The 23,992-nt window shown below is 38.1% G+C and overlaps 1 protein-coding gene across 4 annotated transcripts in view; it reads left to right on the top strand.

The window, feature by feature from the left end:
* TRIO (trio Rho guanine nucleotide exchange factor) overlaps positions 1 to 23,992 on the top strand; it is a 505,121-nt gene that overhangs the window by 271,730 nt on the left and 209,399 nt on the right. For all 4 annotated transcript variants that reach the window (XM_027868779.1, XM_027868780.1, XM_027868781.1 and 1 more), the window contains exon 11: positions 8,967 to 9,089. In XM_027868779.1, the coding sequence (XP_027724580.1) occupies positions 8,967 to 9,089 (123 nt within the window). The remainder of the gene's footprint in view (positions 1 to 8,966; positions 9,090 to 23,992) is intronic.

Genomic DNA, 23,992 nt, shown 5'->3' with positions numbered 1-23,992 from the left:
GTTCCTTGGGAGGGAGAATTGAGATTTATGTAGTCTTTATCAAGATGGCAGCAGAAGGGGTTATAGGTCATAGAATCCTAGATCTAGCATTGGAAGGGACCTCAAGCCATCTGTTCCAACCCCATCATTTTACAGATTAGGGAATTAGACCTAGGGAAATGGATTGACGAGTCACACAGGTAGTGGAATTGAAACCCAAGGCATAAAACCAGTTAGACACGTCTGTCTTTATAGTACTGGAAAAAATAGATTAAGGTTAGGGATAGACACCTAGAGAAAGAGATGGAAAGGGAGAAAAGAGAGGGCCACTGGTATAATTGCTCTGGCAGAGTTCCCAGGCTCCTTGTGGGAAAGAAGCTTCATCAGTAATCTAGGGCCCCAGTACTCTATTCCAGTCAGCTAATTTTTTTTTCCTTCTGTGTCCAATTTATTAGTGATCATGAGGAGATGGATGATGTGGTTTTGCTTAGCTTGGCTTCTACTAAGGTTGAAAGAGCATGGCTAAATGGGCCACTTCTATTTGAAATAAAGTACTCCCTTGTATATCAGAAAACAAATGCTCAGGCCACCTCAGTCAGAAACAGTGTGTATACACACACACACACACACACACACACACACACACATATACATACATATACACACACATATATATGTATGTGTATATATATGTATATACACATACACCCACACACACATATATATATGCTAGCTGTATTTTGTGTGTGTGTGTGTGTGTGTGTGTGTGTGTGTGTGTGTGTGTGTATGCTAGCTGTATTACAGGGTATCCCAAAAATTTGAGTACAGTTTTAAGCTTAAAATTGCACTCAGAGTTTTGGGACACTGTCGAATAGAATAAATTTTTTGTATATCAACTGTGGAAAAAAATTAAGTTCATTTTGTGATTTTCACTTTTTTCCAAATTCATAATGGCACACTGATTGTTACCCAGAGCCAGACACTGGGAAATGACATTTTCAGAATGAAGTGTTCACTAACTTATATTTAGTAAGTTGAAAGTGATACTGTCAAATTGTTTGATCTCATTTTACATAATCTGAGGTAGCTTTGACTTAATAAATTTTTAAAATCCTGGATTCTAAATGTTTCTCCTAAAGAATTTAACAAGATTTTCCAAAAACATTTTATAGAAAATAAAATATTTTAAAGTTAAAATAATGCAGCACATGGACATCACTGATGATTTAAATTATCAAAACCAACAGGGCTTAAACAAGGAAGTAACCAAAACAAATGAAAATATGTTAATTTTAGCTTTATAGAGAATTCAGGGTGGAGCACAGAGGAAGTCAATATTTTGCAACAGGGAAAAAAAGATATGATGTTGTATGAAAAGAAACAAATCACATTCAGTGTCAAAAATGTTTAAAATAGTCCATAAGTGTTTCTTTTTATTTCTTTTCATTTAATGGTTTTTTTAATGTTTTTTTTTTAAATCACAGGTATCTATTCTTTGAAAATTCATTTTATCCTGTCTACTATTAAATGTGAATTAGAAGGCCCCTCTCTTTAGTAATCTGATATTTTTATTCATACATTGCACTGTCCATTTAAAATTCCAATACATCAGTTAAAGTACTTTATATTTGGCTTCTTTCTTCGACATTTGAATGTATCTCTGATCTCACTGGTGTAAGTACTGCCTCCACTATAATGCATCAAAAACCATCTACACCTTCATCACCTAGGCAGCTAATTGGCATAGTGGATTGAACATGAACTTGAGATCTGGAGGTCCTGAGTTTGAATCTTGTTTCAGACACTATTAGCTCTGTGACCCCAGGGAATTCACTTAACCTTTCTGTGTCTCCATCTGCTGTAAAGTAGGCAAAATAATAGTGCCTTCCTTTTGGGGTTGTTGCAAGGATCAAATGAATTAGTATGTAAAGGACTTTGTAAACCTTACAGCATTATATAAAGGCTAGCTATCTTTATTATTATATTATTATCATCATCATCATCCTTATTCATCCTCCTGCAAATTCTCCACCTGGAGGTAAATTTTTTTTGTTAATTATTCCCCAGAAGTTGTTATATTTGTTTTCTGCTGAATGCCACTAACTGCCCATGAGTGAACTGATTGTTTTTAGTCCCAAGTTTTTATAAGTAACAATCTAAGAGATGACATAATAATTTTGGAAGTTTTTTTCATCGGTTTTGTCAAAGGATCTTTGGGGAGTGGTTAATAAAGAACACACATGGTATATATTTTGTTTGATGTCAGATAGCTACTTCTTGAGGTATCACATCTTCCTTTTTTATATCTTTTGTACATAGCAGTTGCTCAATAAATATTTGTTGATATTATTGCTATTGATAATTCAATAAATAATTGAATTAATAAGCAAATAAAACCTGTGAAATAGAATATAGATTTCTTAGACCTCATGAACAGATCCCTTCAGGCCTTTATTTGGAGCCTGTTTATTTTTCTTTTTGACACAATTCTAAGCTGGTTGGTTTCCCCAGCCCATTGTAGAGTATGAGCAGAAAAAAAAAATAGGAAATATACATGGGGGAGATGGGGTTTGGAATCATAATATGGGGAGCCAAAGAAAGTAGGTAACATAGATAACAAGAAATAACATTTTCTGGACATTAAGGCAATAGGTGGGAGGAAAACCCATAAGTAGACAAAACCGCTTTTAATATTATAAGCTATTTGAGGCTCTTTGTTGTAAAAACAATTAATGTTTAAAGTGATGCTGCTATCATCAAGAAAAGATTAAATTATGTTACTGATTTGAAAAAGATATCTATCCAAAACAGTTAAAGTAAAAGTTTTTAAAGGAAAATTCATTTCTTAACTTTGCTGGTAAGACATTGTAAACTTTTAATATTTCTCAGGCAGTGGGCTGCAAAACCACAGGCCTTCCAGCTGGCTGAACAGTGGAAAGGCTGTTGAATTTGGAGTCAGAGGACCTGTATTCAAATTCCAAGTCAGCTCTTATTAACCCTGTCCCCTTGGAAAAAGCATTTAACTTCCTCAAGCTTCACTTTCCTCCTTTGTAAAATGAATGAGTTGGACTAGAAGATATCAAATGTCTCTTCTAGCCTTAAATTTAGGATTCTGTGATTTGATTCCATGCACCGTCATGGTGGTAGGAAAAGCCTGCAATCTCTGAGCTGTAACAGGTCTCCTCATGGGAGTCAGGCATTATGAAGCAGCCCTTAAATCTGAAGGTGCCATTTTGGCCATTAGAGGGCATTGAAACACAGAGGAACCTAGATCACATCACATCCTGCTCCTTCCTGCTTAATCTGAACAGGAAAGGGAGTCAGCACTGGTCTACTACCCCTGGAAGAATGTAGGCTGCTCTCCACTCTCATGTTCTTCTGCCCCTGGTGAAAGCGATCAGGCTTCTCTGAGCCTGGGAGAAGAGCAGCTGCTGGGATGTGAGTCCTTTTGTTAGGGAGGGTCACCAGGCATCCAGATAGGCAGCAGTGCTTCTGGCTCCAGTTTGGTTGGCTTGGGGAAAAGAGTTAGATTGGGAAATGCCTGTGGTTAGCCAGCCGAGCCCTGGGCTTTGATGAATGAAACCCCTTGTTCTGCAAATGTTTTGGCTTGAAAAATTTAACAAGGATTTCTTTAAAATGTTATTTGGATAGATTTAAGTTACAACTGTTGATGAGGAATTCTTTGGAAAGCTGGGAAGTGTATTACAAACTGCCAAACACAGAGCATCCCCAGGGAAATCTTGGTATTGAATATCATCTTTGATTGCATGACTGTCTTTGATTATTTTAGATCACTGTATGGCACTTCAGTGTTCTTTTTAAAAAAGTATTTGTAACTTGGCACATTGTAGGCCCTTGTTGATGGGTTGAATTTCTTTTGTCTTTGTTGGAGATCTAATTGTTGGCTACTTAATTTAATCCCTCTTGTCATGTTGGAAGTTTACTAGCACTTACCATTTCTTTTTGCAGTGCCAGGCACATAGTAGGCCTTTGTTGATGGATTGAATTTCCTTTGTCTTTGTTAGAAATCTAATTGTTGGCTGCTTGACTGAATTTCTCTTGCCACTGTGGGAAATTTACTGGCACTTACCATTTCTTTTTGTGAGGGGCCAGGGATGAAGAAGACATCAGTTGATGGACTGGGAGTTGAGAAACTGTTGATAACTGACTTTTTAAAATTCTGCATCACTGAAACTTTAAATTAAAAAAGAAATTCTGTCATAAAAAAATTCACCTTCTGACCTTCCTTGACTTGTTATTTTCCTATTCTTTTTCATTTTCAAAATAGTGGTCTATGTAAAATCTATTCTGGGATTCATCATCTACCTGTGTTTTGTTTGTGATAATAATAATAATAATAATAATAGTTAATATTTATATAGCATCTAAAATGTGCTAGTCACTGGCTTTGCAAATATTATCTCATTTGATCCTTTCAGCACCCCTTAGAGGTAGATGCCATTATTATCATTCCTATTTTACAGATGAGAAAACTGAGGCAAAACAGAGGTCAAGTGACTTGCCCAGTGTCACACCAGCTATTGTCCGTGACTGGATTTGAACTCATCTTCCTGACTCCAAGCCCTATGCTATCCACTGAGCCACTTAACTGCCCATTTTGCTAATGACTTACTCCTTTTTTTCTGTGTTAGAAAAGCACCTGATATGTAAAAAATGCAGGGTAGACACAATGTGTTGTAACTAAGAAGAATGAAATAGACTTTGTGGGCTTTCTGTCAAATTTTGAAAGTTGAATGTAGCATAGCTATTATTTATGCATCTCTTTACATTCCTTTCAGGCTTAAAATATTTGATAGCTTTCTTCCGCCTGGTATTGGCTTTATGCCCAGAGGCGCATTCCATTAAATGTATCCAGACTTGGAGGTTCAATCTTGAAGTTGTCATTGAGACATTTTTTTCAGAGTGAGTGGTGCCCAGGTTTCGTAATGTGTCCTCAAAGGATTTTTGGTCACATAAACAATTTAACTGATTGTTATATGTGCCTTCAAATCAGGTGGCTAATACAGCAACACCAGCTGAGGGCATCTGTTTCCTAAAAACTTTTAGAAAAAAGTGCTTAGCCCTAAATGAACAGCCACTCAACAGTCAGCTTTGATGACAGGACCCGTGTTCATCTAAAAGGGAGATATTTATTTCTGTGAACCTAGGAAGTCAAATATATAGTTCCTCTCTTCAGGATGCTTACTCAGATGAGGAAAAGATGTGACATAAGTGCAAATTCAACCCTCATGAATAATAGAATTTTAAATAGAAAAGACAGCAAACTCGTTGAATTTGATCGTGCAGCATTCTGTCAGTCACCTTTCAGTATCACTCCAGACTTAACCTGGAAATCTTCACAGCAGCCTAAAGGTGGTGTCATCTGGGAGGCCATATAAAATCTGTGTGTTGGCCAATCCACTACTAGGTCAAATTTGAAGGTGTTGGACCAGAACAGGAGACTAGGCCCGAGTAGCCTTAAAAGAGACCTGTATTTGCCTTTAGTCCAGAGTTCTCCAATAGAGATTAAAGTGGTTCTGGGCTAGCCTAATAAATGAGTTTCACTTAGAGGGTTCAGAAAAAGAAGTTACTAAAAGCCACAGGGCTGAACTAGCTAGTAGGGTGACATCTGGAATACTAATACAACGCTTTATGGTTTGTAAAACCTGACATATATTATTTCATTTGAGCCTCACAACAAATCCTGTAGAATATGTAGTACCAGTATTATGATCTTCATTTTGTAGAAAACTGAAGTTTAGAGAAATTAAGTAATTTGCATGTGGTCACACATTAAATATCAAGTGAGAGACTTGAACCCAGGTCTTCTGACTCCCAAGGCTGGCATCATGCCATGCTGCTTCTATGGAAAGAATGCAGTCTCTTGAGGGAGCCTTAGAACAAGTGTAATCAATAATCCCCCAGACCAGACTCACCCCAGTGGAGTTTTACAACTTTCCTCAGAATCAAAATGTTCTCTAGGGGCAGGAGTCAGCTGGAATTTGACAAGGGCCTTTCTTGACAGCCTAACGCATTCTATACTGTGATATGCTTATAGCCTGTCAAGTAGTTTGCGTAACAGTCTTTTCAGCTGCTAGGGTTAGTCCTTTTCTACTAAGGACTGTATAATAGTTCAAGGTCATTTTAATAATGAGAAATAATGGTGTAAGGTAGGGAAGAAAGAGAACAAGAAATTATTAAATGACTACCACTTTCCAGGCACTATGCTAAGGACTTTACAAATATTATCTCATTTGAATCTCACAACAATGCTGGGAGATAGGTACTATTATTATTCCTATTTTACAATTGAGGAAACTGAGGCACACAGACATTAAGTGGCTTGCTCAGGGCCACAGAGCTAGTGTCTCAGGCCATGTTTGAACTTAGGTCTTTGTGATTCCAGGCCTAACACTCTATTCAAAGTGCCACATAGTTGCCTCTTTATTAAGTATTCAGAAACAGCGAAAAATCAAAACAAAAAAAAGTTCCATTTGGTTTTGAATGCATGATATGCCCTTTTAATTCAAAACATTGTCTTCATTATTTTTTCTGAGAAAATCACTTAAATGATTTTTTTTTTTTTACCATCCTCACCTTATTAAAACTGTGGCTTCAGTGATAGGGTAATATCCTGTTTCCTTTCCTAACCTTAGCTGCCATTTCTCATTGTCCTTTGATGATTCCTGTTCTTTCTCCTACCCTCTAGATATAGGTGTTCTTCAAGGTTCTATCCTCTGTCCTCAGCAGTACATATGGTTAAGTACTAAAAAGAATGGTATAAACAATGAGTACTTTATGAGCTCAGGCTATAGTGATTGGAAGGAGATAGAGATGGGGCTTCCTGAAAAATGGGTAGGATATTGATAGGTAGATAAGAGGTAGAAGGTGTTTCAGGCAAGGAGAATACATTAGCAGAGTCCGAAAGGCAGGGGTTAAGCATCACATGTAGAATGCATTTAGATGAATGAATCCAGAGATAATCAGTCTGGGAGAGACAATGAGTAGACTGGCCTGCCTTCAGCAGAGGCTTCATGTTGGGGTGTCAGGTTGAATGGAGTCAGATGGAGAGGGCTTTGAATGCCAGCTTGCATCTAGTTTCCTGTGTTCAGTAATGAGGATCCATTGAAAGTTTTTGAACTGGGAAGTGACATGATGAGGGCAATGTTTTCGAAACAGTAATCTGGCAGTAAAGGGCAGGTAGGCCAACCAGGAGGCTGTGGCAGTGGTCCAGATATGAAGTGGGGTAAGTATGTCACCTAAGGTGGTGGCAATGAGAATGGAAAGTAAAAGATGGATTCAAGAAACATTACAGAGGACGAACCAACAGGATGTGGTGAAAAGATGAGAATGTTTATAAAATTATTTTCTGCCTCCAGGTGTCTGGAAAAATGGTTGTTGTTAACAGAAATGGGTTGAGTAACCAGCTTCAGGTATAAGACAGGACACCCATATGCACATAGGTTTATTTTCTCCACAGAAAACCTAAGTTGGCCCAAAGTTAAAGGTCCTCAAGAGAACAACCTAAAAATCAGAGTATAAAGATTGGGGCTTTAGAACCTGGCCTCTTCTCTGTTTACTGCTTATCCGACAAGACATGTTGATAGTAATTTCAGAGAATTCTAAAGCATCACAAATGTAGTATATGTGTCATTTACTTTAGAGAAGATTAAATGTGTAAGAGTTACCCAATGTCTGAGGAATAGTCCCATAGCTGCTTGACAGTTAATTACATTGGCTCTGGTTTGCATGGGGGAAGTTCAGAAGGTTACGGAGAGCAAGCTAACTGTGAATAATGGAGGTAGCATCTATCAGCCGCTTCCTCCTTCTCTGTCCAGAGGCCTAATTGTCACTCAATTAGCCACAGCAGTGCAAAGCATGGAATCTCTATTTCTCAGTTAACAAAGAATAAGGTGATTCTCTATCCCTAAGCTACTAACTCTGTCAACCCCATAAGATAGCTCTGTGGGTCACTATTTTTTTAAATTTTGGTAAAGAATCATATTTTAATCTGCTAACACAGTTACAAATGTTACCAAGATACCCAATCCAATTTCCTGTGACCTATGTTGATTCTCATAATTTTACTGTAATGCAAAAGATGGTCAAAATTATTCTGAATCATCCATCATTCAGACTTGAATATTATATATTGTATTTTTCAAGTATTGGTAATTTTGATAAAATTTTGACTTTATTATTTAAATAAAACACTTAATTTTTAATCTAGTATTACACATGACAATTACATGCTCTTAATCTACCCTCACCACCTTTGGAAGAAAAGGGAGTCAGGTAAGGTGTATACAATTATTATAATAAAAACATTGTTTTTTAGGTATAGTCAATTATCTATGATTTTTTAGGTGGAAAGCTAGCAGACTATTCATTGTATTGTAGTGATAAGTGAGAGTGGCTGTTCATTAAATAGTTTAACTTCTTTGTTTTTACTAATCTTATTTACTGCTGTGGTATTTAAAGAAGAGAAAATTTTTAAGTATTCCAGTTATGGAATTATAACTAAAAACCCTCAATCTGTGGAACATTGTTGGTCAAATAGAAAGGATGGTCTAAATCATCTTTTGCATTCATTTCTTTGTTTTCTTGTGGTCTAGTTAATAAACTTGGATTTTCTAACAGTGGGTCAGAAATTACCTAGTTAATGCATGAGTTGAGTGTGAATTTTCATTTTCAAAGCTATCAATTATTTTTCAAAGTGCAGTTAACTGAACCTTCTCAGCTTTATAACTCATGTAATATCTAAACAGTTACATTTCTGCTTTTAGAGTGACATTTAATGTAAGATAATGGAAAAGCTGATATAAGATTTGACTATAAAATCTGTTATATACCAATATCTCAACACTACTCTTGAACTTCCGTTCAAATCTGGATTTTCTTATCCCAGTTTATTCTATGGCAGAATTTAATCTTCACTGACCAACATTAAAGCATTAATGAGAGCTATTCTTTGTTTTCCATTCTAGGTGTTGGACTGGATTGAGAACCATGGAGAAGCATTTCTAAGCAAGCATACTGGCGTGGGCAAATCTCTCCACAGGGCCAGAGCACTGCAGAAACGTCACGAAGATTTTGAGGAGGTAGCACAGGTAGGTAACTTACTTTCTACTGTCTCTGCTTCTCTTTGCTTTTTTCTTTTTTTTATAAATTAGTATCTTAACATTATCTGTTATTATCTCAGCTTAAAGTGATTCTGAACATTCATCTGGAGCCTTACCAATATGCATTGGAAGATGATTTCTGATGAGAGTTTTGTTTAATTTTCAGTCAATCAATGAACATTTATTAAATGCCAACTATGTGCCTGGCACCGTTCTAAAAGCTGGATCTATAAATACAAAGAATGAACCGATCATTGCTCTCAGTTACTCCCTCGGAGGCAAGAAGTAGATCAGTTGGTTAGCTCTTTTGTAAAGCATAGTATTTGAAAAACAGAAACCATCAATTGAGTGTTTTTGGTGATCTGCTTCTGGCAATGGGTATGGTCCGCCCAGCTTGATGTACTTCAGAGAGCCACATTTCTAGTTAAATTCTCACTACTTTCCTTAATCTTTTAAATGAACATCATCCCTTGTGCTTGTGATGTTTGAATTGCTCCAAACCTTGAATTTACAAATAGACTTAGAGAGCAGACTTACCCTTATTGTCATGATTAAAGAAGAAGCCACAGGAAGGTAGTAGCTTTTAAAATGTTTCTTAGTTGTTACCCTTTAGCTACATCCGTCCTACCACAGGACAATGAACCGGAATTCTCACCCCTCATATCAAATAAGTTACCAAAACATAGATTCTGCAGCTTGATTAAAGAAAGGGGAAGTGGAATTGTCAAAGAATCCTTTAGAACTTACAGTTCCATTAGTACCTGGAGCCTCTCGAGGTCCCTTCTAACTCCGGATCTAAGATCCTATGATTAGCAAGCAATCCGTGCTTGGCTAAATACATTGGTATATTGGAGAGCAGTATCCAAAGCAGCATGGCATAGTGGATGGTCAAGAAGACTTGGGTTCAAGCTTTACCTCTGTTTTATACATACTGATAGGCAAGTCCTTGAACTCACTGCCCCAGAAAACTCTCCAAATTGCAGAACAATTGCAGCTCTGTGTTGATGTAGGGAGTTTCCTCACTGGGAATGAGTTACACCAGTGAAATCACATGTTTGCCCCCCCCCCAAAAAAAAGGACGTGAGAGAGAACAAGTAGCAGAGAATTATTAAGGACAGAAATAAGTAGAATACAAGTCAACAAAGTCAGTATCTTTATACAGCATATGCTGTATAAAGGTTTTTCGGCACACAGGAAACTAGCATATAAAATTATTCAGTCCATGGCTTCCAAAGTAATGAGGCCCAAAATGACAGGAGCAAAGCTGCTAGTGGAGATTGTAAAATAGTCCCCTTCCAGATAGTATTCTTTAATTTACAAAGGAAATATCTGTAGAGCCACATTACAGAGAGTTAAAAAACACCTCCTTTAAAACATCTAGCTTCCTTTCCTAAGGAAAAAAAAAAAAAAACACTTCATATATAACTATGAGTTCCATGGCCCGAAGAGAGCTTTAATGAATTAGTGTGAAATGATATTGTTCACCCAGCATAACCATACCAATTTCATGTAGCATCTTACTACATCTTATCGTATTAGTGAATCACTCAGTAGGCATTATATTTTATGCACCCAGCGCTATAATAGGTGGTGTGCTGGATAAGGAAGACATGATGTGCCTCAGGCAACTTACAGCCTAACAGTAATAATAGTAGATGAGAGGAAGAATAGAAGGAAGGAAAGAAAAAAGAAAGGAAGGATGGATGGATTTCTTAAGTGCCTCCTGTGTGCCAAGCATTGTGCTAAGGACTTTATAAATATTATCTCACTTGATCCTCACAATGACCCTAGGAGGAAGGAGCATTTATTATCCCAGTTTTTACAGTTGAAAAAACTGAGGCAAACTGCATAGACATTATATGCTCCAAGTCCCATAGCTAGAAAGTGTGTGAGGCTAGACTCAGACCCAGTGCTTTACAAAACTTATGTCATTTGATCCTTACAACAATTTTGTAAGGAACTGCTCAAGGAGTGTTATTTGTTTTGTTTTGTTTTGGTGAGGCACTTGGGGTTAAATGACTTGCCCAGGGTTACACAGCTAGTAAGAGTGTCAAGTGTCTGAGGTCAGATTTGAACTCAGGTCCTCCTGACTCCAAGGCTGGAGCTCTATCCCGTGTGCCACCTAGCTGCCCCCCCCCCCCCAGGGAGTACTATTGTCTTCCTCTTTTTATAGGTAGTGAAATTGAGCTTCATAGAAGTTAAGTGACTTGCCTATGGTTGCACATTTAGTAAGAATCAGAGGCAGGATCTGAGCACAAATTTCTCCTAATTTTAAGCCCAGGACTCTTTCTACCCCACTCTGCTGCCTCTCTCAGCTAAGACAAAAAAGCTCATGCAGAGGAAACACAGAAACCTCAAATACTCGATTGTGTGGGCTGATTAGATCTGTAGTAGAAAGAGCCTCAGCCAGTAGTCAGATATGGGCCAGGGACTGCATGCCGAGTGGATGATAGGATGTCCTATGACCAAAACATTCATAAGAAGATGCCAGCTGATCCCGGGCAGCTTCTGTTCTAGCACCCAGAGGAGGCTCTAAAGTTGGGGCGCTTAGACTAAAATAATCCTCAGTAGTGGAGAAACTTACTCTAGTTAGCTGGTCTCCTGGGTTGTTCTGCTCCCAGGCCAAGTCAACCTCAGAGATCTGAGAGATAGGCAGAGAGGTTACAGTAATTAACTCTTACACTGCTCCCAGTGTGTTTTGAACTGCTCTGGAAAATACTTAACGAAAGGTCTCGTTTGTATCTGGTCCTCTGGGAGATTCAAACAGGGCAGAAACAAGATGTTGCAGTCCAGAACTACAGGCCTGTGGCCTCCTAGAGCTGGACTCTGCATTCCAGGCTTAAGGCAGGTGAGATTTATACTTTTTTGCTCTCTATAGCATGATGACTCATAGAGACGCTTGTGTCGAGCTGTAAGGGGTTCCTACTGGTCCTTATTGATACATCTGTTCATCATTTTTCCTCCTCACCTTCACCCCACTAGGGAAATACTCCCCTTTGAAATCAGAAATAAAGTATGCCAGCATCATAAATTAGTATGTGCTTTAAACATACCAGATTCAGACATTAAAATCAGTCAGCAAGCATTTATTAAGCACCTACTCTGTGCCGAGCACTGGGAATACAAAAAGCACCAAAAATAGTTCATGCTTACGGTCTTATAAGCATTTATGTAGTGCCTACTATATGCCAAGTACCGTGTGTAGCACTTTACAAATATTTCATTTGATCCTTACAACAACTCTTTGAGGTAGGTGCTGTTCTTATCCTCATTTCACAATTGAGGAAATTGAGGCAAACAGATGTTAAGTGATTTGCCCACGGTCACATAGCTAGTGTCGAGGTCAGATTTGAACTCAGGTCAAAATGGGGAAGACAACGTACAAACCACTGTGTACAAACAAGATAAATTGGTGATGTCCCAGAGGGGAGGTACTAATCTCTGTCTTGGGATAATAGCACTTTCTTTAATGCAAAAGTGAATATACTTTGTTAGTGCAGCTTTTTTTGTGATGTGTTTTGCTGAGGTAGTCACACTCAAACAGCAGGAGTCATGATAGAGGTCATGCTCAGCCCTAGTTCCCCTTTTACCTGTATTTCTCTGTAGTTCATGTATTTATATGTTAACTGGATTTGAGGTGTCATCTGCAGCTGCAGAACACATTTTGGGTTTTTTTTTTTCCTCCTGTGCAAAAGGAATTGTTCTATAGAGGATGTGGCCTGTGGTCTTTTCTTCCTCATGTATTCTGTAGCTGGGTTTACTGGTCCAGACAGCTTGATTTAGTTCCTCATAAAAAAATAACTGGAAAAACTCTCATGCCATATCAACAGGATTTGGGACTAGAAATGAAAGAGTTAGATTATACAACAAGCAATTGAGGAGGCAAAGCAAAGTACTGGAAACTGGTCATATTCTAATCCTACTGTTTGCAGAATAATTCTGAGGCATCGCATCTCTTTGCCCCCATTGGTACATGTGCATAGCAGCCATGATTTCACACTTACCGGTATGAATTTCATAGTTGGAGGTCTTTGAATCAGTCGGTCCCACTGCTGATTCAAATAGTACTCCTCCCTCCATGCCTCAGTTGACTATTTCCTGGGTTGGAGTGGCTGAAAAAATTATCTCATGTGTTAGGCAGCCTTCTGGGGATATACCTTTCTGAATTTATTGTGCCTCAGCTAACACGTCAGTCTAGTGGTTGGCAAATAAGCTTGTTCATCTTGGTGTAGCCTGTTAGAGCTGGTGTTTCACTGACAGTCTTTGAGAAACCAGGGACACCTGTGGGCTCCAGTGAGGCATTGAAGGATTTTTTTTTTTAAAGCAGAAATAATATAGCACATAATAATAACATATGCTGCCTACATAACTTATTTCTTGAGTGAAAGTATGGCACCTCAGAAGTGTGCAAGAAATTATAATGTTTATATTATCAATCACATGAAAAATCCTAACCTAATACCATTTATGGGGAGGGGAGTAGTTAAAGTAATTCTTTGGAAGGGTGGGGGGCGTGGTGAAGGGAGGAAGTTGTCAGAAATCTCTATATTCCCAAAATGTAGTAACAATCTACAAGCAGTTTTTAAGTGCCTATGTACCAAGCTCTGGGCTAGTTGGTGCTGAGGTTACAGAGACAAAAATGAAAACAACCTGTATTCATATAAATAGATGCAAAATAGATGCAAAGTAAATGCAAGGTAATTTCATCAAGGAGAAGCAGTAACAGCTGGTCAGAGGAGGTGAGGGGCTCCATGTAAGAGATGATGTTCTAGTTAATCTTGGAAGGGGGCTAGTCCTTTTAAGAGGTGAAGTTGAGGAGAGGTAACATTTCAAGCTCAGGGTCCAATCTAGACAAAGGCACATCAACTACCTGTAGAAAAGAAACCCCATCTGACCTCTTCTTATGTTGAAGATTTTTGAAATCTTTGCTTTTTGGTCCACAGATAGGGAACAGCCATTAAAATAAGAGTAAGACAGGAGTTGGGAGTATGATGTACTAGAATAACTTGGAATCAGTAAGACATGAGCTCAGATCCTTGCTCCGCTACTTATTACCTGTCTGACCTTTCCTTCTAACCTCTACCCCATCTGGAAAATGCTCCTCTTTGAAATCAGAAATAAAATATGCCAGCATCATAAACTAGTACGTACTTTCAACATAGCAGATTCAGACGTTAAAATCAGTCAGTAAGCATTTATTAAGCACCTACTCTGTGCGAAGCACTGGGAATACAAAGAGAGGCAAATCATATATACACATATACATATGTATATGTTGAGTGTCAGCATCATCATTTGCAAACTGAGGGTTAGAGTTAAATGATCTTGACTGTCCCTTCCAGTTATAATGTTCTGTGAAAATATGATGAACTTCTCTATCTGATCATCCTTTGTTTAATAATGATTTTATTTGGGGCAGTGTTTCCATCCCGATGACCTCATGGTGCTCAGACAACTCAACCAGGAGCTCTGGTTTTATTAAAATGTGTTATGTAGAGACTGTCTAGACAGGCAGTGTCCTCAGGAGCAGGGCAGAATAATGCTGTGTATTTATAGTACCATTCATTCACTGAAAAATCCCCATGTCTTTGGCAAACAACAAACTAACATTATTCTTTCTTCATCATAGGAGAAATGAAGCACACTAAGATAAATTACCTCAGCAGATGCCCCCTCTCACCCTTCCTGTCCTTGCCTGCTTTCTGTCAAAACAAATTGAAGTGGGCATGTGCTTGTGTCAAAGATTTTCAAAGTCTGTGTTTGGGGACTGTATTTGTCACTGAGCACAACCTAACTCTGGAGATACTTTAAATGCAGGCTTAATCTGGAAGTAGAAACATACCATTTCAGAGTTGGAAGAGACCTCAGTGGCCCTCGGGTCCAACCCCCACACCAAAAGATTTCCCATTGTAAGATACCTGACAAAGGGTCATCCATTTTTCTACTTTAAGACCCCCAAGGAGAGGGAACCTGCCATCGCTATAGGTAGCCCATCCTCCCCCCTTTTGACAGCTCTAATTGTTAGTTTTTCCTGACCCTAAATAGAAATTGGCCCCTTGCAACTTTTATCCATTGCTCCTGAGACCAAATGGAGCAAGTCTGTTCTCTCTTCCACATGACAGCCCTTCAGATACTTAAAAGACAGTTGTCTTGTCCCCTCCGAGTCTCCAGTCTCCAGGCTAAACAATACCCACTTCTTTCAGCCAATCCTCATGATGCAGACTCAGGGCTCTGAACCATCTTGGTTACTCTTGTCTGGACACTGGCTAGCCTGTCCATATCCTTTTTTTTTTTAGCTAGGCAGTGGGGTGACTTGCCCAGGGTCACACAGCTAGTAAATATTATGTGTCTGAGGCCGGATTTGAACTCAGGTCCTCCTGAATCCAGGGCCGGTGCTCTATCCACCGTGCCACCTAGCTGCTCCATATCCTTCTTAAATACCCAAAACTGAACGTGGCACTCCACATGAGGTCCAATGATGGCTCACTGTTCCACAGGCTGTGCCCTTCTTAATTCAGCTCAAGGTCTCTTAAGCTTTTCTTGACTGCAGTATCACAGAGCTGACTTGTTGAACATACAGTCCTCTAAAATCTCCATGCCAGAGCTCCTGTTCTCTGTCTATGCTTCACTCATCCTATATTTGTGAAGTTGATTTTTTTTGCACCCAGGTGTAAGCTTTACATTTATTTGTATTGAATTTCATCTTCTTATATTCCACTCAGTGGTTGCTCATTGTTGTAGTTATCACTCCCATCTTTCTGTCATCTGCAAATTTGATAAGCATACCATCTATGCCTTTATCTATATCATTGATGAAAACCTTAAACCTTGTAGAATCTTCTAAGACCTAGGTTACATTGACCAATCATGATAAATATTTGATTCTAGAAAAGAGTGGTAATCAGAGAAAAAAGGAAGAACTTTGACAGTTAAATCCTGATTATGTTTATCCTGTGCACCAATAACAGAACCTTCCGCCAGCTGCCCAGTAGTCTTTAAGGCGCTCTTTTTACAAGAATTCTCAAATGCTAGAAATTAAAGTATGAAACCTAAAGTTTTGTGGTTAAGTAATCTTCCTTTTGTATATATTCCCTTTCCCACTGTGCTGGTATGATCTTGCCCTTCTCTTTCCCAGTGCAGAAGCGATCTTTAGCTCTACTCAAAAAAATAGAGCTCATGATGAGAGTGGAGGGCCTTGACCTGTACATGGAAGGTCTGAGTATCTGTGTCATGTTTGTATATGTTTGTTGACTACCCCCATTCTATTATGAGCTCCTTGAGAGCAGGATTGTTTTTTGTCTTTTTTTCGTATCCACAGCACTGCGTTGCTCAACACGTAGTAGGTGCTTAATTAATTGACTAACTGACTCTCCTACATTCTCCCTTCCCTGGAAGCAACCCCCTTTTACCTTTCTGGTCTTCTGGAAGGCTGGCCGTCTTGCTATTCCCTCTCAAAACATCTCCTATCCTGCCCATCTCCTGCCTCTGTGAATTTCCACTGGCTGCCTCCCATGCCTGAAATTCTCTACCTCCTCATGTCTACCTCTTGGTTTCCTTGAAGTTCCACCTAAAACTTCACCTTCTACAAGAAACTTTTCCTGATTTCCCTTATTGCTAGTTCCTTCCCTCTATTGATTATTTCCAATTTATCTTGCCTATATCTTATTTGTATGTAGTCAGGTGCTGTCTACCCTGCTAGACTGTTAATTTCTTGGAAGCAAAGACTATCACCTACTACAAAGCCTGGCACGTAGTAGGCACTTAATAAATGGTTGTTGCATGACCGAACCTAACTTTTTTTTTTTAGTATTTCATGTAACTGAATAAAATCAAAAATTTGATATATTCAGTTTTTTCAAAATACTGAGTTCTGGAATAATATAAGGAGTAGTTGAGTCAATAAAGTAAGTAGTAAAAGCCTCATCAGTTTAATTCCTTTAAAATGGACCAAAAATAAATATTGTATGATATAATTCTAGTATGTTAAAAATGAGGACCCTAAGAAAAGCCTCATATTTAGACATAGCTAAGATGAAACAACCCTATGGAATGTGAAATGGGTATAGTATATGTATGCTCCATGTTGATTGTCCCAAGTTTCAGGATTTGTTGCAAACATCCCTGGTAGTCAGATAAAAAAGGACGTCAGTTTTGCTCACATTTATGCAGCAAAGGACAAACTATGGTCCCCGATGAAATGCTATCCCTTTTCCTTGCATCATACAAATAATTCCAAACAGACATAGCCTTTTTTTTTTTTTTGGTGAGGTAATTGAAGTTAAGTGACTTGCCCAGAATCACACAGCTAGTAAATGTTATGTGTCTGAGGTTGGATTTGAACTCAGGTCCTCCTGACGTCAGGGCCAATGCTCTATCCACTGCACCACCTAGCTGCCCCCGAGATACAGTCTTCTGAATGACTGAGAACCAGATAATTTTTTGACCAATTGCATAATCATGTTTCTTATTTTGTATCCCCTTCTGAGATAAGAAATATGCAATTCTCTCTATGAAAATTTTGCAGACCAACATTCTAGAAGAAAAGAGCTAAGATGAACATTTCTCTTGTCAACCAAATAGTTTCCCAGACCAGCATTATTTTTGTTTTTCAAAACACAGCTAGTAGATGTGGAAACATAGTACCAAAAGATGTAAAACAGAAGGAGCTGATTTTGATGGCACTTCAGAGTCTGTGACAGTAAATCTCTGAGACATCTTCCTTCAAGAAGTATGAGGTCATTCTTTGAACTTACCACTCTCCTCACCCATTATCCCCAAAGCAACTCATCCTATTTTCCAGCTAGGGTGAAATATTTCTCCCACTCTCCCAATATTATTCTCTCAGTAATTTAGTGATTTCTATTAATTTCCTGTTCATACCATTTAAAATTTCTTATAACTTCAGTGAAATAAGTAAACCAGAAATTGGCAAGTTTTACTGTTATTCTGCGTTTACACACATTAAACTGGGTGATAGTTTAGTTTCATATTCATTCCCTACCCCTACTTCAATCTTTTTATCTTTTTTGAGAGGTCGTGGGCTTGTAGAATGTGTTTTCACATTCCAACTGTTTTAGAAATTTCTGATTTGCTACAGATGGTAAAGTTTTTACAGTGTACAGCACATTACCTTTTTGGGGTTAAGCACATTTTTATGTTGCTATAAAATACCATGCTTGTAGAGTAGCTTATCTACAGAAGTTCTATCATTTGATGTCAAGTTGTTAATGAGAGACTCTTAAGGCAAACTCCATTTGCTATCAAGAAATTCTTTCAAATAGATATTTATTTTCTTTCAAAGGCTCAGCCCCTGTACTCAGCTTTCTTACCTGTTTTTTTTCCTTTAGAAATCTCCCTCTAAAAAACCTAGAACTCTCAAGACTTAAATTTTACCCATAATAATTTTAGAATTTGATGAAAAATATAGTAAATTAGGGTATAGTAGTGATTTGCATGTATTTGTGACACTAACCCAATATAATTCCACAGACCTGAGAGTCCAGTAATTTCACTTGGGTTATAACTGCAGTTTGCTGCTAAGACAAAATTTCCTGAGTAGCCCAAGGCTACTTTTGTAGATACTTTTTTTGTATTTGTGATAGTGGTTACTGAGTGGCCTTAGGGGAACCCCTGTGACCTAATGACCAGGAAAGTTCTAGTGGAAGTAGATTCATTCTGCAGTTCCCATCCAACGGATTTTCATTGATTTCTTTGAATCAGATCTAATTGGAAAGACTCCAGAATTGCTCTGCTCACCTTGGGGTTTGGGGAACTAGGAACTGGTCCAGGCTAGGACAACCTGGTGAGAATTAATAAGTTTAAGAAGATTTGGGGCCCACACCATAGTTGAAGGTGGGGAACTCTCAAGTTACTCCTCCCTACCCCCACCACCAAGGTTTATGGGGGACAAGCATTGTTGCTTATGACATCTGGGCGTACTGTGAGTTTCAAAGTCAAATGGAAGTAATAAGATAATGAGGTAATTTTTTTTAAACCAAATATACCAAGATGCATGCATCTAAATGTCTTATTTAAATTAGTCATCTTGTGCATTTATTTCAGTGGGAGATTGCATGTTGTACCAGAAAGGGCACTCATTTGGAATAAGTCCTGGGTTTAAATCTCATCTGTGCTGCTTACTTTATGTGTAACCATGGGCAAGCCATTTAATTAAATTCTCTGAATATCAGTTTCCTCAACTATAAAATGAAGATGTCAGACTAAGATGATATTTAAGGTACTTTCCAATCCTAAAACCTATGATTGTGCTTAACACATTCCCTTAAGGAACTTATATCCTGTGAAAGGGTAGGGGAAGAAAAACATGTGCATGACAAAAAAAAAAGGCCTAATGAGGTCAATTCAAAGGAGAAATCAAGTCAGTCAATAGGCAAGCATTTTAAGTATCTACTGTTTGTGAGCCACTATGCTAAGTTCCTAAGATCTACACAAAGGACTGTAAAATATTTGAAAAAAATAAAAGTACTGTGCTCGGTACTGTTGATTACAAGTATGAAAGTGAGACAGTCTTTGCCTTTAAGGAGCTTATATTCTTATAGGGGGGACAAATATCATATAGGGGAGTAGGGGCAAAGGAAGGATGTTTTCCTTTAGGATATCATTGAGATGGTGAGTTGATTGATTGTGCCTTATGTATAAGCAATATTAATATTATCTAATTATCAGAGGGTAAAGGAAGGAACAGGGAGTATATGTGCAGCTTCAGGGTGGAGGGTAAGAAAATAGCTGGGGTAAATGCATAGATGGGATGTGAAGCATGGTCTGGAGCCCTCTAAGATATACTGGGCTTTATGAATTTGTGCTCGCTCATTAACCAATTAAGATCGTTTATTTCTGGGGTTGGAGTTCCAAATTTCAGTGGCTCGAGTCCCCTAAGGCACACTTTCTGGATGGTTGGTAGTCTGGAGTACAGTGACAAGGTGTATAGCCAGATGGGTTATGAAGTATGATCTGGGGCTAGCTAATTACACTTGTCCGTGTTTGCTCTTCTTTACTTCCCAGTCAGGATGGAGCAGCACCAGAATTGGAGGGAGACATTGCTTTGAACTCGGCAGATAGGGAAAGTTTCATGATAGAGGTAGTACCTGAGGTGGGGCTTTGAAGAACAAGAAGAATTTTAGCCTCCTTTCTTCAGATATTTGAATGCATGCATATGGTGTAGCCTATATTTCATTTCATTTTAACCCTAAGTGACTATTTAAGAGACTTTGTCAGAAATAAATTGAGAAACCAACCTTGATTGGAGTACAAAGCTGTGTGAGGAGTCAGAAGCAATAGTTACTTTTGAATACTTAAAGGTGTTCTTTATCTAATTTATCACAGAGAGACTGAGTTTATCTAACCGTGGGAAAGAGGTCAGGGCTGTAAGTCATCTACCCAGAGGTACCAGTTAAAGCCATAAAAATGATTAAGTTCTTCAAGGAGATAATATAAATAGAGTAAAGCTTAGAGAACTGAAGTTGGGGAAGATGAGAGGATAAAGTAGAAACATAGGAATGGTCAGAGACATTGGGAGAAAACTAAGATTGTGTCATGGAGAAAGGAAAGAGAAGCCTACGGTGTCAGAGGGAATGAGTACAAAAGTCATTGACAATGGAAATATAGTGACTAATGGTATAGTTTTAATAGTACATGGAAGGAAGAGGAAGCCAGTTAAAAGGTGAGTGGCACTACGAGGCATAGAACCAAACGACATCAAAGAAAAAAGGAAAGGGCACATTTATAAAAAAATATTTATAATAAGGGTATCCCCAAAAGAAAAAACACTTTTTTAAAAATCCATAGAACAAGAGGTTCAGAAGGAGATACAGATAAGTAAGACTAACAGGTTGAAACTAACATGTTGAATTTATGATATTCTTTTAAAAGTACAAAACTGTATAAAACAGATTCATGTTTCATTTATAATTAGTATGGAAATGTTCAGAATAAGAAAATTTTTTTAAAAAATTTAAGCAAGTGGGACAAAAATAAAGGTCCACTCCATGCAAAAATATTCATGGCAACTCTGTCATAGCAAAGAACTGGAAATAAATGAGTACTGACTGGAGAATGATGATTAAAAAAAACTATGGCTTGTGAATGTATTGGAATATTATTGTTTAATAATAAATGAAAAATTAATTCAGAGACATGTGGGAAGGTTTGTATTAACTTATTAATCAGAACCAAGAGAGTAATGTACACAGTAACTACAACAAAGTAAAGGAAAATAACCCTAGGAGGAAAATTGAAAACTAATGAAATTCTCAGACAGCAGATAATGAAATATACTTCTTTCATGGCAAAGAGGGTGGAGACTGTTACTGTAGAATATTATGCACGTTGTCAGATGCCCTCATATAGAAATGTTTGTTTAATTGCTTTTCTTTATTACAAAGAAGTGTTCAGTCTGGGAAGGATGAGAAGACTGTGATGTAAAGACAAATAGCACCAGTAAGCCATTAAAAAACTAAATGGAGTTAGTCAGGAATATGTATAGGCATTTTGCACTTAAGTAAGAATTTTAGTAGTGAAAAGAGAAAAATAGAATAGTAGCTAGAGAGGCCATATGTTGCTGGTCCATTGAGGCCCATCTTTAACTGTGTGACCATGGGTAGATCACTTCTCAGTGCCCCAGAGAACTGTCTAAGGCTGTAAGAGTTTTCCACAATGAGATTTCCCCTTTGGATGGAATTACTGGACTTTCCTTGCAATCTCTTGTCCCCCAACAAAACAAATCTTGTTGCACGTTCTAAATTTTTGGTTTTTTTCCAAGGGAAACAGGACCCACATATTTTTAAACGTCCAGCTAAAGGTACCAACAGAAAGTGAGAGATTGGAGATATTGGAGGGAAGGGAGATAATTGAGGAAGTTAGGTCTAGAGGTTGGTGGAAGGGTCTGCCTCAAAAAATAAGAGCTAATCTCTTTGCCTCTGAATCTGAGAGAGGATGTAGAGATAGAAATATTTTGTAGTCCAGGGGAAAAGAAAAGTGAAAGGAGCTCATTACACTCATCCTTTGCCAGTTCAATTTCATTTTACACCTTGTTATCACTTTGGATTTGGAGAAGGTATCTGTTGCTGATACTTTGTTGACACAGTGGGATAATTTTGATCCTCTCAAGTTAAGTTCAAAGCCAGGTCACCTGGTCAGGGGATTGGAGGATCAATAAAAAGTGGAAGTCTAAAACCATCAGTCAACAAGCATTTATTAAGCACTTACTGGGTGCTAAGCATTAAGAATACAAATAGAAGCAGAAAGTCAGTATTTGACTTCAAGGAATTAACATTCTAATAGGAAGGATTATACTTAAAAAGGAGTTCCAGGGGGAAGATGGGGAAGAAGATATCAGGTGTGGGGAGCATAGTAGAGAAAGTCCTGGGGAGATGAGTCAGCAGTGCAGTCTGAAGAAGGATGAGGACATATTTAGCCTTGGCCTCTTGCATGAAGTGGAAGTTTTGGGAGGAGTTAGCCAGTCGGAAGGTGAGGTCTCAGTGGCAGTGAGTCCTCCAATGTAAGGAGTAGTCCTGGGGTGCAGTGAACTTCCAGTGAAAAGGTTATATACAGTTATTTACCTGATTGAATAGCTGAATGAAGAATTACTTATTAACCACTCACTGTGTGCCAAGTGCAATGTTAAGTTCTGGGGATAAAAATGTCCTCAAGGGATTGTTTATATTCTAATATAGGGGAGTAGTGACTAGTGGAAGGTGTTTTGGTCTGGGAAGTCACAGAGATTGAGATGTAAAGTTAGAGATATTACAGGAAAACCAAGAATGAAGTTTAGGACAGTCAGTTAGTTGACAAGCCCTTTTTGAAAGCCATGGAAATGGTGAGATTTTGGTGACTTCTAAGTGCACTACTGATGAGTGGGTATCAAGAAGATGGTTGGAAGGAAGCATGGTCAGGTCTATGGATATCCAGATATCCTGTGCTTTTGAATCCTTCTTAAGCTTTTTCTTCTCTGGGCAAAACATGATCAATTAATTCTGTTTTAAAAAAAATCTAAGTCTTTGTAGAAATAAAAATGTGTATTTTTTTGTCTGAGTACTGGAAAATCCAGGTAGAAATTGATTTATCATACTATCCAAAAATATACGCAATAGACTTTTCAGTGCTCATGTTCTGTATGTATACACATATACATATGTGTGTATATATATATATACACACATACACATACATATATACACATAAATAAATACATATATATATACATATAGACACTTTTCATTTCTGCAGTGGCATATTCAGCTCCCCACATTATTATACTATTCCTATAAATATCTAGTACATAGATACTACATTAGCATTTACTAAGTGCTATTCACTAGAAACACTGAGACAAATATGAAACAGTCCTTACCCATGAGGAGCTTCATTCAATTAGGAGAGGAGAAGCATGTGTACTCATAAAAGTATCTACAGAATGCCTTCGGGGTAATTTGAGGATATAGTGAAGTATCCACTGCTGGAGGAATCAGAAAAGGCCTCATGGGGGTGGCTTGGAAGCCAAGTTTTGAAGGAAATGAAGCCTTCTAAGAGGATAAGATGTGGGAGAGTATATGATAATGGCAATGATAAGGTTAGCATACATTGACATGATGCTTTGCAGTTTATGAGTCTTTTTCTCCAAAAACTGTGAATATTTGTAAGCAGTACCAATATTATTATCCCCGTGTAATAGGCAGGGAAACTGAAGCTCAGAAGTGTGATGTGTCTTGCCTAGTCTCCCACAACTAGTAAGAGTCAAAGACAAGATCCAGATCTTCTGACTTAAATCCACTGCCATTTCCTCTTTTTCTGAGGTAGTTTTTAGTGATAACACCTGGGTCACTGTGATCTGCTATTTAATCTTCAGGTTAACTTGACCTTTGCCATCAATTCTT

This window comes from Vombatus ursinus, unplaced genomic scaffold, assembly GCF_900497805.2.
Source record: "Vombatus ursinus unplaced genomic scaffold, bare-nosed wombat genome assembly UNPS02014791.1, whole genome shotgun sequence".
NCBI lineage: Eukaryota > Metazoa > Chordata > Mammalia > Diprotodontia > Vombatidae > Vombatus > Vombatus ursinus.
The sequence above is the reverse complement of the archived record's forward strand: the minus strand, read 5'-3'. Positions and strand labels throughout refer to the sequence as shown.